This window comes from Danaus plexippus (assembly GCF_018135715.1).
Source record: "Danaus plexippus chromosome 16 unlocalized genomic scaffold, MEX_DaPlex mxdp_23, whole genome shotgun sequence".
NCBI classification, from domain to species: domain Eukaryota; kingdom Metazoa; phylum Arthropoda; class Insecta; order Lepidoptera; family Nymphalidae; genus Danaus; species Danaus plexippus.
The window spans coordinates 3,098,955-3,114,242 of NW_026869851.1; the positions used below are offsets into that span (position 1 = coordinate 3,098,955).

The 15,288-nt window shown below is 40.0% G+C and overlaps 1 protein-coding gene across 1 annotated transcript in view; it reads right to left on the reverse strand.

Annotated features, from left to right (window-relative positions):
• Positions 1–1,912: 1,912 nt before the first annotated feature.
• Positions 1,913–15,288, reverse strand: part of LOC116771665 (zinc finger SWIM domain-containing protein 4-like) — a 31,722-nt gene continuing 18,346 nt past the window's right edge. The window contains exons 2-21 of the mRNA XM_061528024.1: positions 10,488–10,581; positions 10,215–10,342; positions 9,100–9,311; positions 8,570–8,650; positions 8,260–8,410; positions 8,010–8,146; positions 7,483–7,616; positions 7,252–7,317; positions 6,808–6,897; positions 6,239–6,393; positions 5,920–6,029; positions 5,449–5,641; positions 4,896–5,188; positions 4,572–4,795; positions 4,259–4,386; positions 3,673–3,851; positions 3,284–3,399; positions 3,059–3,209; positions 2,417–2,948; positions 1,913–2,170 (exon numbers count right to left, since the gene is read on the reverse strand). Of these exons, the coding sequence (XP_061384008.1) occupies positions 2,040–2,170; positions 2,417–2,948; positions 3,059–3,209; positions 3,284–3,399; positions 3,673–3,851; positions 4,259–4,386; positions 4,572–4,795; positions 4,896–5,188; positions 5,449–5,641; positions 5,920–6,029; positions 6,239–6,393; positions 6,808–6,897; positions 7,252–7,317; positions 7,483–7,616; positions 8,010–8,146; positions 8,260–8,410; positions 8,570–8,650; positions 9,100–9,311; positions 10,215–10,342; positions 10,488–10,581 (3,305 nt within the window). The 3' untranslated portion in view covers positions 1,913–2,039. The remainder of the gene's footprint in view (positions 2,171–2,416; positions 2,949–3,058; positions 3,210–3,283; positions 3,400–3,672; positions 3,852–4,258; positions 4,387–4,571; positions 4,796–4,895; positions 5,189–5,448; positions 5,642–5,919; positions 6,030–6,238; positions 6,394–6,807; positions 6,898–7,251; positions 7,318–7,482; positions 7,617–8,009; positions 8,147–8,259; positions 8,411–8,569; positions 8,651–9,099; positions 9,312–10,214; positions 10,343–10,487; positions 10,582–15,288) is intronic.

Consider the following 15,288-nt stretch of genomic DNA (forward strand, 5'->3'; position numbering starts at 1 on the left):
AAACATAAAATTTCGTTATCAAGATCTCGAATCAAGTTTAAAATTGTACGAAAATAAATGTTGCACATAAGTTTAGTTTTGCAACGGCAAAACTACATTAATCTTTATAAAACTATAAATTGTTATTTATATAACTATAAATTCGACTCTTGATCGTAAAATATGTAATATTACGAAAATATATATGTAGGTACAACGTCTAATAGTGTTTTTCTTTAAGAAGATGTTTGAAAGAAGAAACAAAAATGTGTTTAATTATTTTATTGAAATTATCACCATCTTACTCAGCACTAAGGGGTGTCTACGTTTTACGTAAAACACAAGTTGAAATCATAAGGTTATTAATGCGGTTATAAATATGACAAAGTAAAATACAATACAATCAGAACTAAAAGCCGGCCTGTAAATAATTTGGACTCGCCTGAAGGCACTTGCGGTCAAGGATTTATTTGCTTAAAGTTGAAAATTTGGCAAGTCAACAGCATTTTTTTTTTATTATTGCGATAAGTTACAAACTAGAAACATAAAACACAAAACCAATGCTTTACCTTGATATATGCTCTTATTGTGTATATGCGAGACATTTTAATACATCATGAAAGTAATAAATATAATTATTGCTTATATAAATATTGCATATAGTGATGTTATATTGTTAACTTTAGTAATAATTTTACATTGCTTTTGTGTTTTACCTGTTTTTTTTTTTAATAGACTAAAACAGACCGGCCAATGAAGGAGAAAAATTATTATTGCTCGTTGAAATATATTTTTTTTAAATACATACATGTTATATGTTACTTCATACTTAGAGATGTTAACCTGTTTTGTCTTGTATGGTGTAGTCAATGAAAGTCTTTAGATGGTATATGACATGGTCTAACTCTAAAAGTATGCAACAACAGCTGTAACAGATTTTGCAGTATAACAGTTGTTAAAAAACAAACTAAAAATTGATAAAATATCAGTCTGATTCATTTTTTAGTAAAAGCAATATGTATAATGTCCGTCAGTACTTGTAATAATAGAAATACAATTGTCTGTCTATGTATGTGAATGTTAACCAATAGTGGTTTAACCGCTGCATCGTTTCCCCCAAGGGTTGGCTCTCATGATAAGTGCAAATCATTCATTTATGGCAATGTAACTGAAACGTTTTGCACAACCCTAACACACCACAAAAAGTACAAAAGTCCCTCATAGCTTACCACTATTCATAATCAATTCATCCTAATTCTCTGAACACTATCATTTAATATTAAACATTTCTACCTTTATAAATGCACTTCTTTTTATAAATTTACATCTAAACTAATGTAGAGGTCGGATCAAAGTAATATACATAAATATAATAAAAATAAAATGCAATGAAAACAAACAAACAAATGGACAAACGAGTTGTGGGGCGACAGACTCCTATATGCCAATATATATAATATGAATACTCGACAATACTGAAACATAGATGGCGCTGTTCGTCGGACTGACTCGCTTACAATATATATCTTTGGTGTTGTCACTTCCCGCTCCCCTGCTATCGTTACGAGATATGATACAAGCCGTTCGGTGTTCCGCACAGTGTTAGGTTCGTGTACAGGTGGCGACGCTCCATACTCTGCTGTTATTATTTATATATCTAACATTTTCAACGAACTAGAGCTAGACTTACTCCTATATGTACAGACTAAATATTTACAGAATGGAATCATTGAGATCATTACAACGTTAACTACTTACAATACGGTGTTTAAGAGGTATTTATATCCTAGGTTACATAAAAATAATACTTTAGAATAGACTGGTTTGGTGCGAGCGATGCGCCCGCGATTCCCGATGAGGTAATGTTCCAGCCGCGCTACGTCTCCCGATGTAGACGGACTCAACGTCTCTCGTTAGAAATTATATCTGTATAAAAATATACATCGAGTGTGTCGCTATTGCACATAGTAAAACGTATATAAACATAAATGCCGTCGCTCGTCCCGCGACCCGCCGTGACCCGCCGTGACCCGCCGCGACCCGCCGAGGCCGAGCCGCGTTCATCCGAACCTCTCCTTCACCAGGAACATGAGTTTCTTCTTTCCTTTGTATTTCAGTTTGATCTCTTGGAGCAGCGCCGCGAACTGATGCGGGCCGTCGTGGGCCAGGGAGAAGGTGTCGCGCGCCTTGCCTGGACATGACACACCAAGTGACGTACTGTTTAAATAGCTTTCTACATTAGTCGTTAGTTAGGTTTGTGACTTGTGACTTGTGACCTTCTAAAAATAATTATAAAGAAATTCCATTCTGGTCTAAGTTTGAATCAACAATTTTGAAACCGTGAATGGTGTGTCGTATGTGTAATTAGATTAAAAATCCACTACACTACTGTATGGAGTGTGGGCGGATGTACAGCTGGAGTAAGTACTCCACTCACCGAGGAAGTCTACGAAGTCCGCGTAGTGTCTCGGAGAGATGTGTGCCAGCCGTGCGTGTGTGGTAGACGCGTACGCCCTGAGAGCGGCCTCTAGCAGGGGTCTGAGGGGCGTGGGCGGGCGGGGAGGAGGCGGCCGCGCCCTTGAGCAGCCCGCCGCCGCCACGCAGCAGCGGCGCAACACGTCTGACAGCACAGGCGCGCACTGGACGTTCTTCACCAGCAACGGCAGCATCGCCTGCAGCTCGGCGCGGCCCAGGGAATGCGCGAGCGCCACCGCCCAGTGTACGTCGGCGATGGCGGGGTGCGTGTCCTGGTTGTAGTGCAAGTGCAGGTTCCTCATGGCGAGGGTTGCGAGCCTCATGGCGCGCGCCGGCTGGCCGCGCTGCTCCATGTAGCGGGCCACCGCGAACAGTTGGCTGGAGGCGAGCGCCCCGCGGGCTGCCGCGCCGCCCACCGCCGCGCACGCCGCCTCGAATGCGCCCGCCGAGCCCTCGCACACGGACAGCGCGCTCAGGGCGCAGCCAGGCGGGTCCTGACACATAAACGTTACGCTCATAACTATGAAGGATTTTGTACTATTATGATCTCTCTCTCTCTCGTTCTTGAGAGTGAGCTTCTTTATTAATTTGGTATTATTTGTACCTTGGCCGCACACTGCAGCGCGAGTGTCCTGGCGCAGGCGCTGAGCTTCTCCTGTTGTTCGAAGCTGAGTCCCAGGCGCAGCGCCGTGGCGTGTGACATGGCCGCCGCCGCCACGGGGCCGGTCGCCTCCGTCGGGGTGAACAGCTCGTACCTGACACATCAGCACACCCTGTGTATAGATACCGTAGCCCGGTCGGAGCAATCGTCTCATGTGTTCGGACTCACCAGTTCTGCATGATGGAGAGCAACGCGTCCAGCCCCAGCTCGGTGGCGCAGGTCACCAGCCAGCGGACCATCTCCCTCCGTCTCCAGTTCACCGCGGACAACGTCATCCGAAGAACCTGGCACAAACGACACATTGCAGTTTAACTTATCACCAGAATACTGGTTAGACCTCAGGTTCAATATCGCCTTGGATTGACATGCAAATTGGGGTTCTTGTAAGTCAATAAAATTGGAGCGTTTATTAAAATTTAGGAAGAGATTAATTGGATGAATCAATTTTATTTTCCTGTGTATCATCTCGTAAAAGACAAGCATTGTGATAGGACCGACAGTTTTACCATCAGTGGACCGTGAAGCTGATCTAAACAATAAACATATGACATGATTACCTGAAGGCCGAGCTCGAAGGCTGCCGCCAGGAGGTCTCTGTGGTGATGAGGAGCGTCAGGAGGCGCGGCGTGTCTTAGAGCGTCTTGTGCCAGGCGGAACAGCTGTGCCGCCGACCGTACGTGACGCTGGGCGGCCGCCAACGCCGCGCGGAGACGGGACGGAGTGCCGCGAGCAGCACCTAGCGACACGGAGAGGGTCCATACATGAGCACTTTATGTTAGGTTTGGTGAGATAGTCGGGACAGTGTGAGGCGGCTCATACGTCTACAATAATTTTGGCACAATATTTTTATTGTGCAATAACATTGAACGCCGTCTTTGAATCCAAACGTTCAATAAAATTTAGCAATAAGATTGACAAACCATTCCCGCGACTAATCTATCACAACCGCTCAGAACACTGAACTGAAAAAATATTGCGCAATACTAACCCCACACTCTACATAACATACATATTGCCCAACAAAGTTGAAGCTCGCTCAGGCTTCTGTTCAATGATTGGACAAGTTTTCAATATGATCCCTACACTGATAATAATATTGTACAATCAACTATATTGTGCAACAAGTGCCGTCGTGATAATCACCAAGTAGTGCGCTGGCCAGTGCCGCCTGCTGCTGCTCGGCGTGCTGCAAGGTGTGCCAGGCTCCCCCCGCGCCGCCCGCCGCCGCCCCGCCGCCGTCCAGCGAGTACGCCTCCTCCACCATCGGTAGTCTGCGACACACACCAGATATAACATCGTTTGACTTGCATAATGTCACGAGTTTACGTCAAATTGAAAAAAAAAAACAACAACAGGGAATTATCTTTGAGACGGTTTAAATATAAGTAACAAATTTTGACGCTGAATGTAAAGCACAACTATTTCTGTATCAATAGAGTGAAATATGTTTGTGAACCTCATAGCTCTGAGTCCGACGCGGTACGCCAGCTCGGGGTCCGTGGGCAGGAGCGCCAGGAATAGGAAACGGGCGAAGGTGTGCGCGGGGGCGGAGCGCGGGTGAAGCTTGGTGCCGAGACAGGAGGCCGGGCCGCCCGCCAGCAGGGCGCGCGCCACCCGCCCGCACACCCCCGCAGCCGCCTCGCCCTCCACCCGCTGCAGCTGAGCGATCAGACGCTCCTCCTGGTGTACAACGTCATATTAGACAAACACCAACAGCAAACAGCTATCATATTGGGCTGTTTTTATGTATCGCGGGCGCGTTTCTTCCGCGTGTCCACACCTGTTTGCAGTACCGCTCCTGAGCGTACAGGCCGCTGGGCAGCATCCTCTGCATGCCGAGCCCCAGCAGCGCCGCCTCGAGCGCCAGCGCCAGGTACGTCTCGTCGGGGTTCTTGGTGCCGGCCACGGGCACGTGCTGGTAGCGAGGCGGCAGGCCCGTGTTGGGCTCCTCGTCGATGTACGTGTGCAGCCGCGGCGACGCCCGCTGGTCGTCGGGCGCCAGGCACGCGTCCGCCAGACACTCGTACACGCACCAGATCGCCTCCAGCGTCCAGCCCGTCCAGCATCTGCTGTCTGACCCGCGCACATGCGACGTACCATATATTAATACTTATTTCAATCAGATACTATATTTATGTTTCCTATTAATACATGTTACAAGTATCCGGGTGACGTTTCGATATCTGATAAGAGGCAACTCAGTCACAATAAATTGAAACAAAGATCATTTATATTGATCTCGTAATGATTCCAAAAAACGAAACAGCTGATCAATCAAAGCTGTGACGTCACACTGTCAGGTGATGTTTGTTGGCAGCCTCCCGTGTACATACCTCTGCCTATACACCTGTGTGAGTGCGAGAGCGCGCAAGTGTCGCGGGAGGACACGCAAAGCCCTGGGTCCATGTGCGCGGTGACCAGGGACAGCTTGGCGCGGTCACACTGGCCGGCGCACGAGTCGCTGGCACACGCCGCCTCGCTGCCTTCGCCGCCCATCGACTCCTGCCACCGCTGCTGAGACACCTCCTGGAGAACACACACACACACATCAGACAGGGCTCGTGACACATAGCACACACACAATAAATACCATTCACTACATTAATATGTAATTGTATATAACAAAAATTGGCTCATAGTGACCTAAGGGCAAGGAACAATATGTACAGTAAGCAGTTACAAACAATCATTATATCGCAGTTATCATTGGAATAATATAACGAAAGGATTTAGTTCAAACAAATGTTGTCTACTGTATATTAAGTCCTATTACTATATCCTCTAGTATTAAGCATTGTATGAACCTGTCGATGTCTCATGGCGCGGGCGGCGGCCACGGCCAGTCTGAGGGCGGCGGGCGCTCGGCCGTGGGCTCGGAGCGCCTCGATACGAGCACCCACTACTGGCAGGTGTTCTACAGTTCACGGAGAGAGAGAATCAATACACTATTAAAACGGCTACTAAGGGAATTGTAATATATTTATGTATATATGTCACAGACTTTTTTGTGAGACCTAATATTTAACTTGTATACTTATAAAGTATACAGAAACTTATTGTAGTTGTTAAATAATAGAAGAGGTGAATCCTTGTTTGATATATTTGATCAGTGTTATCACCCACCATGCCACAAGGGTTGTCCGAGTTCATTGAACTTAGGGTATGGTTGTAGAGTGGTGGGCGTCTTGTCCGGCTTGTCAGGGTCGCAGAACTCGTCCGAGCTGAGAATGTTCTTCAGATGTTCGTTCTCCCACGAGATGTCCACGGCATCCAACGCTCTGGAACATCGCACAAACATTATCAATCACTTATAAAATTTCAATTGTTTAAGTCATAACAAAAGCTACTGTCTGTAATAATTAAGAGTTTTAAAGGCCAAATATAATTCCAATGTCAATATACAAAATGTTTTATATTAATTCTTGTCCGCGAATCCATCCGCGTGGTATTCGTAAATGGATTCAAACCGGAAGTCTAACATTATGTGCTCTAATAAAATAGTGGCGTAAATACAATTATCCAGCGCCACCTATCGTCCGTGTCACGTGACTACGTCATTAATAACTATTCCTTAATATACTTCATGTACATAAACAGATCATTTAAATCAATTCAGTGTTTGCACCGTGAAGTTCCACAGACAAACATTCATATATATAGTATTTCTCAGGTAGAGCAGGTAATATTCCTACTTGTGGAAGACAGTCCTCGGTGTGAGCGGAGCGTTCCTCTGGTTGTGGAGTCTGAGTCGCTTGCTGGCTCGTCTATACTCTCTCTCGTAACTGGAACATGGAGTACGACATAAACATATAGTATGCATAAAAGATATCTTTGAAATTACATGAATTACGTTAAACGAGACAGAACTTCATCAATACTATGATGTACCATGAATTATACTGTAATTGTTCCTGTGTTTGAAATATAGTTTAGAACATTGAGTTCGCAATTGGGTTCCGTAGTAGTAGCACATAGAATGGCCATCGCAATTCCTTATTTAATACTAGTTTGCTATATAAGTATTTGTAATCATTTGTGACGGAGTTCCATAGAGCGTTAGGTCTGTGGATGGTTGTTGTCTCAGACTGCAGGAGTTTGTGATAGAAGTAAAGTGTTACCATCAACTATTCTCTTACTTATTAGGTCTGGAGTCCTCGTCAGAACTCTCAGAGTGGGAATGTAGCTCTCTCCTCCGTCTCTCCCTGGAAAAATACAAATATAACGAAATTACATATCATTATGTATAAATCCAATACAACCATATTTATATGTATGTATGTATTTCATAGCAAAATAAATAACAAACAATTTAAACTGATCTTTTTAAGTCAGTTGTAATACTTATTCTTTATAATAATAGTGCTCACCTATCTCTCTCCTCTCTCTCTCTTATTCTCTCTCTATCTCTATCTCTCTCCTCTCTATCCCTATGTCTTTCTCTATCTCTATCTCTGTGATCTCTGTCTCGGTCTCTCTCGTTTCTCTCCCTTTCTCTCGCGTACTGAAAACATATTAATATAACTAATATATATTACAGTGCTGCTGTTTCCATGTTTCAATCGATGTAAGTGAATTTTCGTACTTAAAATTTAATAAATATTATCACGTGTAAATGTATAAAGGATTTTTGTCCAATTTTTCATCTCGATATTATTAAATAATTAAAAATAATATGCTTCTATGTAATTACTTGATATAAATATAAGCTATAAGATGACATGACACTCACATAATAATAGTGACATAGAGACTTAATGGAGAATAATTTTAAATTGAATAAATAGGTACTATGAGAAAGTTAAATTTAGACGACTGGCAATATCTTGTATGGGTTTCAAAACATTAAATGTATAGCTTTAATAATGTTTAAAATGTATGTATGTTTGTCGCGTACCAATGGAAAGGATCTGTAGTCAGGGTCTTCCGTGGGGCAGACCTCGACTGCGGACCACTTCTCCAACAGATGTCTCCACTGCATACGATACTGTTTGTTACTCCCGGGGTCCAGGACGATGCTGACCCATAAGGCACCTGGAGAGATAAGAGGATCATTGAGAACAAATAATGATTTTCTAGTTTTCAAGCGGTGGGATTCCAGATGTCTACGTGTCTGGTTTCCAGGTCCTAATGTGTGTGACAGGTACCTAATTGTTCCCAGAGCTGTCGACATTTCTCTGTCATGGGCGTGTTCTGGTTCCTCCACAGCAGCAGGCGAGGGTCGGACAGGAACTGCTCCGTCATCAGCATCAACATCCTTGGCCCGTTGGAGTCTTGGGCTCGGAGCATCTCACGGACCTAAGTCACACATAAATAATATTAATAATTTAAATTGAAAATGAATCATTTCCTTCCTAAAAAGTTTAGTCATGTAACAAATTTCTAACTCCGATTTCTTTTGAATTATCAGTTGAGAATCACACAAATAATTTAAATTCTTAATACAATAATACTCACTTTAGAAAATAATGAATTTAGTTGTTTGTTAGCGTTGTAATATGTTCCCTGCAGCAAGTACGCCCTGACTTGCTCGCACACCTGAAACAAAGTAATGACGACATTCTTAATAGGTATCTAGGAAAATCGACGTAGCATTACAGATGACAATTTTTTTAATTATTTTAAAAATTCAGTTGAATGTAAGGATCGTTACAAATGTAATGGAATAAATCATCAGACAATGTCCATAAACGTAATATTTCAATTTATAAAAAAGACCATTAATTTTATAAGTATCAAAATGGAAGCCCAACATTTTAACAAGATAAAAACATATTATTCAAAGAACATTTCATCACCATTCAGCCAATGTGTTCATACAGATCATATATTTCATAATGTCATTAACATTATCCATACAGGCAACAGTTCTTCACTATTCAGCCAATGTGTTCATACAGATCATACATTTCGTAATGTCATTTATATTATTCAAAGGCAACAGTTCATGTCCATTCGTCAATGTATCTAGTCTATTATAGAACTACCTGCTGTTCATCCAGATGCCAGGCGTGGTGTGCGTCAGGCGGGGGGCCCGCGGTGGGGTCAGGGGCGCCGCAAATCCTGTTGATAGCGGAGCGCGCCTGCAACACCTCGTCCGCCAGTCTCTGGGCAGTGGGAAGCACCTCCGTGTGATGCTCCGCTATCAGGTACTGGACGAACTTCTGCAACTGCTGGCGGTCCATTTGCAGCAGTGTTTCTGTTAAATACACCAAACAATCAAATTAAACTTCCTCATTTGATGTATTCCTATGTAGATTCCTTCTATCTTAGCTATGTTTTTGTTTATATAATTGAGATTTGTCTAGATTTTTTCATTTAATATGAGTGACAAGGGGAGAAAGAAAGAGAAATAGTGAGAGAGAGAGAGATAGAGAGACAGAGAGTGTGAAAGACTGCATACATGTCCTCATTTTTCATCTTTCCATTAATACAAACCACTTGTAAACTGTTATGTTTGCTATTAAATCTAAATTTCAATATATTTTTCTGAAACACACTATGTACAACAATATTGACCAAACCTTTAACACATATTTTATAATATATGTTTGGTTGTGTATTGATTAATTAAAAATATATTTCTTTGGCAAATTTTCATGGAACAAAAACATGTGATGTATTAAATATACATCAATATAACTGTGATGTGTCAGGAGTGTCTCCTTCCATGGCTTCCGGCTGGTTGTTAATTCCTGATAGTATAACATATAACTTGTCAGACTGTCCTTGTGGTCAGAGCATTCCTCAATACACATCATAGCAATACGAGTACATACATATTCATAACATTTTAATGATTATTTTATTGAGTTTATGACAAAAATTATGTTCTTCAGATAGTGCATATGTCATACTATGCATATACATTAAGAACAATTAGACACGGACAAACATATATATATTATGTTTATCTGTGTCTAACTCATTATATATATATATACTAAAGGACCGGTGAAACAAAGATTTGTCTGCAGCATTAGGAAATTTTATTTAAACTAGCTTTTGTCTGAAGGCTAGTTTGAAATAAAATTTCCTAATGATTCATCCAATTCAAGTCTCTACGAGTGTATATCATCCTTCAGCTAGCATGATCAGTCACCTGATATGGGCACCCTGAGTCGGACGCTGTCTGCGTTCCTGATCCTGTACAGAGCCAGGGCCACCACATGCTGGCACCAGAAGATGTCGCGAGCCTCGCAGCTGCATGTTACACCTGTGATCTTACACCTGGACGTACAAAACTGACAAGATCAGGGAAATGGAAGAAAAGAAACAGATTTTTGGATGTATTAAAAATATTATTTAATGTCAGTCTTCTATATACTTTTTTTTTTTGTTAATATAGCTTACATGATTGTTGCCAAATATTTACCTATCAAAGGAGACAGTGACCCTGTAGAGGCGCTCCGGTTCGGAGCAGGGAGGGACGGCAGCGGGGGCCCGGACCACGCCACTCAGGTGGAAACCTAGGAATATAGCTGGCATTAATAACAAGTCTACCAGATACATAGGTGATAGTTCAGGAATACGTGGCATGGTCTGAAGATAACCAGACGTAAGACCGTATATCACAATTAGCTAATGTGTTTAGTATTGACCCTTGCTTTAGGGATATCGAAATATTTGTTAGTAGAGGTTATACTTGGTCCACCTCAAGTACTTCCAATAAAGTCCCGTGACAAACGTTTAAATTTATTATAATATACAAAAAAAGGAAAGTTTTTTTAAGTATCTCCAAAACATATGGTCTTAATATTACTATCTGATGTTTGTAATTTAAAGATATTGTTGTAATTCAAAGCGATTGGTTGTAAATATTTTTCTGTTTGCATTATCACGTTTCTTTATGAAATAGTTTTTGAGGTCGTCTAAGGACGGCTTGATTTTCGTCGCCGGTTACGATTGCGCAAGTTAAATGAACCGCTGTAACTTACTAGAGCATGACATTTTGAGAACGGTTTATGTTACTTTTAATGTACAAATAAAAATATTATTGTCATATAATGTAAATACAATTGTATGACAATATTTCTTCTATTCGAGAAATAAGTTACTCCATCAAAATAAATTCGTTTACCAAAATTCTATGGGTTGCTATGATTTCTAGATTATTGAGATAATAATCACGAATAAGTTACAAACATACTGACGAACACATGCATTTTAAAATAAAAGAGGTCATGACTTATAATATTTAATAATATAATAAATAAACAATAGGATGAATCTGAAATCATAACATTACCCATTTATACGAACCCATCTAGTAAATCATTAAACGTAACTTTCTATTCGAGACTGTTATTTTGTAAATATGTTCATAAATAGTGTTTATAAATACCGATAGGCACGATTTAACGAGGGATAATAAAGATTACTAACAGTTTACACACTTATATCCTGTTATACAGTATTAAATACTCGTGATCATAATAACATTTGACGATTAAAACTATGACACAGAGGTATTTAATAACAGATGTGCACATTAAAATGATTTGCAATTGACTGAAGCATGAGACAGGCTTATTTTCAATGTTGTCATAAATTGTCATTTGTGGAGGGCAACATTGTTTGAAGCAGTCTTATATTTACTAGAACGAGTCTAAAGTACCACTTTATGGTTACTCCATTGAATAATAACGCTAAAAATAAAAAGCATAACTCTTATTGGTACGAGAACACAAGGAAGGCGATATTAAACATGATTTTCGTGTATAAAATAAAATACGTGCGAGCATGACTAACACGTAATTTTCTGATAAGTTGAACATGATTTTTAAACAGATTCAATTATAGCACTCGTTAAAACCAAATCGATCATACAAATCTAAAATTGAACGTTTCATTGTTCGTTACTGAAGTACCTACCATTTGTAAAGAATTGCCGCACGACTTAACGTTTTCGCAATCTACTGAATTAAGTCGAATATCACGTGGAATCGATTCAAGATTCGATTTACTTCTATTCAGTTTGACGATGGAGACGGAAAATACTGGCACTCGACGACGGGAGCCGTAAGCGTTTGATTAGAAAAAAAAATAAAAATAAAAAATGGCGGCGATAGCACAGCTGTTCCACAGTCCGCCTTGTTATTGGCATTGTCGATTCGTTATCGTTGTAGGCACGTACGGTGCAGCCGATCACACCCGGAACTGTTTATGCGATATCGGTCCATGCGGGGACTTCATAAAGGTTAAATTATTACGAACGGATGAGATACAGATCGTGACGTAATACGAAATAGATGAGAATCTGGTTTCATTTCTATACACGAATGATTACAATTAATTTACATCGCAAAATGCACTTTACAGTATTCGAGATACCGAACAAAATGGAATGCGGTGCGGTAGACATCGGTCGAGTTAAATACGATTTAAATAAACCAGTCGTTAATATAGTCCGTATAGAACGCGGCGGTTGCCATTGGTCGTGTGTTGAATTTTTAAACAGGCTTAAACTTGTAAAATTTTTAAAAGTAACGTTGGTAATTGGGACAGCACGAGGTCTTATCCGACTTCAATAATTAAACGGAAAATATCGGATTAATATGATTACAGTTATACGTTATGACCAAAACTAATCATTCGTTATTACTGAAATTCATATTTAGAATGTACAGGTTTGAAAAATGAGTTATGAATATATTTCTTATAATCTGAATTAATATTTATTCAAGTCGTTTTTGTTACAGCTGTGATATGAACTCTGTGTTATAGAGGTCAGTGGCGAGGTCGAGGCCTGTTCTATTGTACTCGGACTGTTTTTTTCTTTATATTTCATTTGTATTGTTTTACATTAAGTCTAAATATATAATAAGAACAAAAAATAATTTTTAAACGATTTATAGTTGATGATTTGAAAACAGGTTTTTTATTTGTTGGCAGTTAAAAAAGTCGATTGAAAAGTAATCACCGAACGTTCTTTAAATAATTTGATTTTAATAAAAGTAGTTTGATAATCGTACGGAGAGACATGGCAGGCCTAACAATGTGATTTTGATGATGAAAATAAAAGTTTCTAATTAAATAATTTAATATAATAATAATTTTAAAACGAAGGATTTTTAGACCGAAGATACATGTGGTCGGATGTTCTCTTATATTATTCCGATAATACTCCTCGATAAGGATGGGAGACACTGTTACGTAAAAGGAAGGACTTACACATAGTAATGAATTAATTAATAAATTACGAATAGTTTCATAAAAATAGTAGTGATTTTAAAATTATTAGCATTTAGTCCTTTTATTATTCGTATGAAATGTTTTCCGTCACTCGTTGTTTTAACGTTAGAAAGTTGCCAGATACGTTAATAATTATTACAAATAAAATCCGCTTTCGTATTCTCGGAAGCATAATTCACACCCACCAAATACAAAAACTAGTTTAGAAAGCGAACAAATTAAGGGTTACAGCTAAATTAAATTTCTTTTATAAGATGAAATATCTCGCGGAGAACGAACTAATTTATTTTTGTCACAATCTAATGGGTCTTTTATATTTGGGACCAGTGACGAAAATCCACGACATTCATTAAATTTTTGCAAAAAAAAAAACGTCAAAATTACCGCATCCGTTATTTCTCTATTTTATTATCCCGGGTACAATAAAAATGGCCCGCCCCGAAAACGGTAATTTTTTGGTAAAAGCCATAAATCCGCGTGTAATAACAGTATGCGTGGGCCGTGAGCTATTCGTGTTTATTTATGACCATACTTGTTTCATATCCAGGCGGTTTTAACTTCTGTTCGCGACTGCATTGTGATTACATTTAATTCTTTTCACCACTCCACTATCTGCACTGGTTTTTATCGTCCTTTGTTTTAAAAAAATCCTGATTTTTGCGTTGTCTGATGACTTAAGCCTCCCCACCAAAGAATCTATAATAGATAATTTATATTGCAACAATTTCGAGCTCAACCCCGATATACATTGAGAAACTGTCATAATATTGTTTCGGGTCTCGTGTCATAACCTACCGCAATTGTTTTTTTTGCTATAGACACGTGGTTAACAACTAAAAAAAACAAAGCTATAAAATAGAACAGTTCGAAATTAGAACGTAAACAATATAGTATCGTAATATTATTAGCTAATTTCCATCGTTCAAATAAGATGGCCCACTTTCGAGCTCGTCCGCCTGTGTGAGTGACTCGATTCAAACCGGTTTGTTTACATTGATGACTGGCTGTGTGCGCCGCGGCCAGCGCCTTTGTGTGCGTCACGTCTCTACGTCACTTTGTTTACATTTACGCCTGTGTGTGTGTGCGCGCGTGTGGGTGTGTTCGCGTGCCGACTGTGACGTCACGGCGTGTCGTCACAGTCGCCGCGTGTCGGTGTGTGCGTGCCGTCTGCGGACCGCTGTGTGCATTCGAGTCAATGTTACTTTTTTGTGACCTTAACCGTAGATTTCGCAAGACTCGTCCTTTACGTAATTGTCGCTAGTTTTAATTCCTGGATACGGATTCTGATGGCCATTACGGGATATCTACAACATATTATATATAGTTTCGATTTATATATCTGGCTTTATCTAAATTTCTTTTCATATTTTATTCCTAATTCTAATGGAAGGATTCCATTCAATCCTGTTCGAGTAAGTAATTAAAATATAAATCAAATTATAGTTGTCTGTTACAGCTTTATAAAGTACAAACTCTCGACGTCTCAGAGTATGTAACAAATAAAGCCTCCCCTGAACATATTTTTTAGGATTCATTCATTTTGTAACAGGTGTTCGTGAATGTGGCGCCATCTGCGGATATCAGGGGGGTGCATTAAACATCTTATGGCAATATCGTCTTTGTCCACACAACATAAAGGCAATTTTTGCAAAGACTTAATTAGAAGCCAACATCGACTCATGTTTTCGAGTTTTGCTTCCATATTTAATTGCATAAAATAAATCTTAATCATAATAAATTCTAGTTTTATTAATAACAAAAAATATTTCTATTAATCTTTCTAAGAATGTACATTAAATTAGGCATGTTATATAATAATCTTAGCATGCATGCCTTCAGGAAGCGATTTGCTTTAAGCAATCCAACACACGCTGTGACATGAAAGCCTAGACCCGGCCCGTTCGCCTGCGACGCGAATCATTTGTGATATTAAAAAATATCAAATGTCAAGCTCCTCGTGTGTCAGGAAGGGGCGTTCCCCG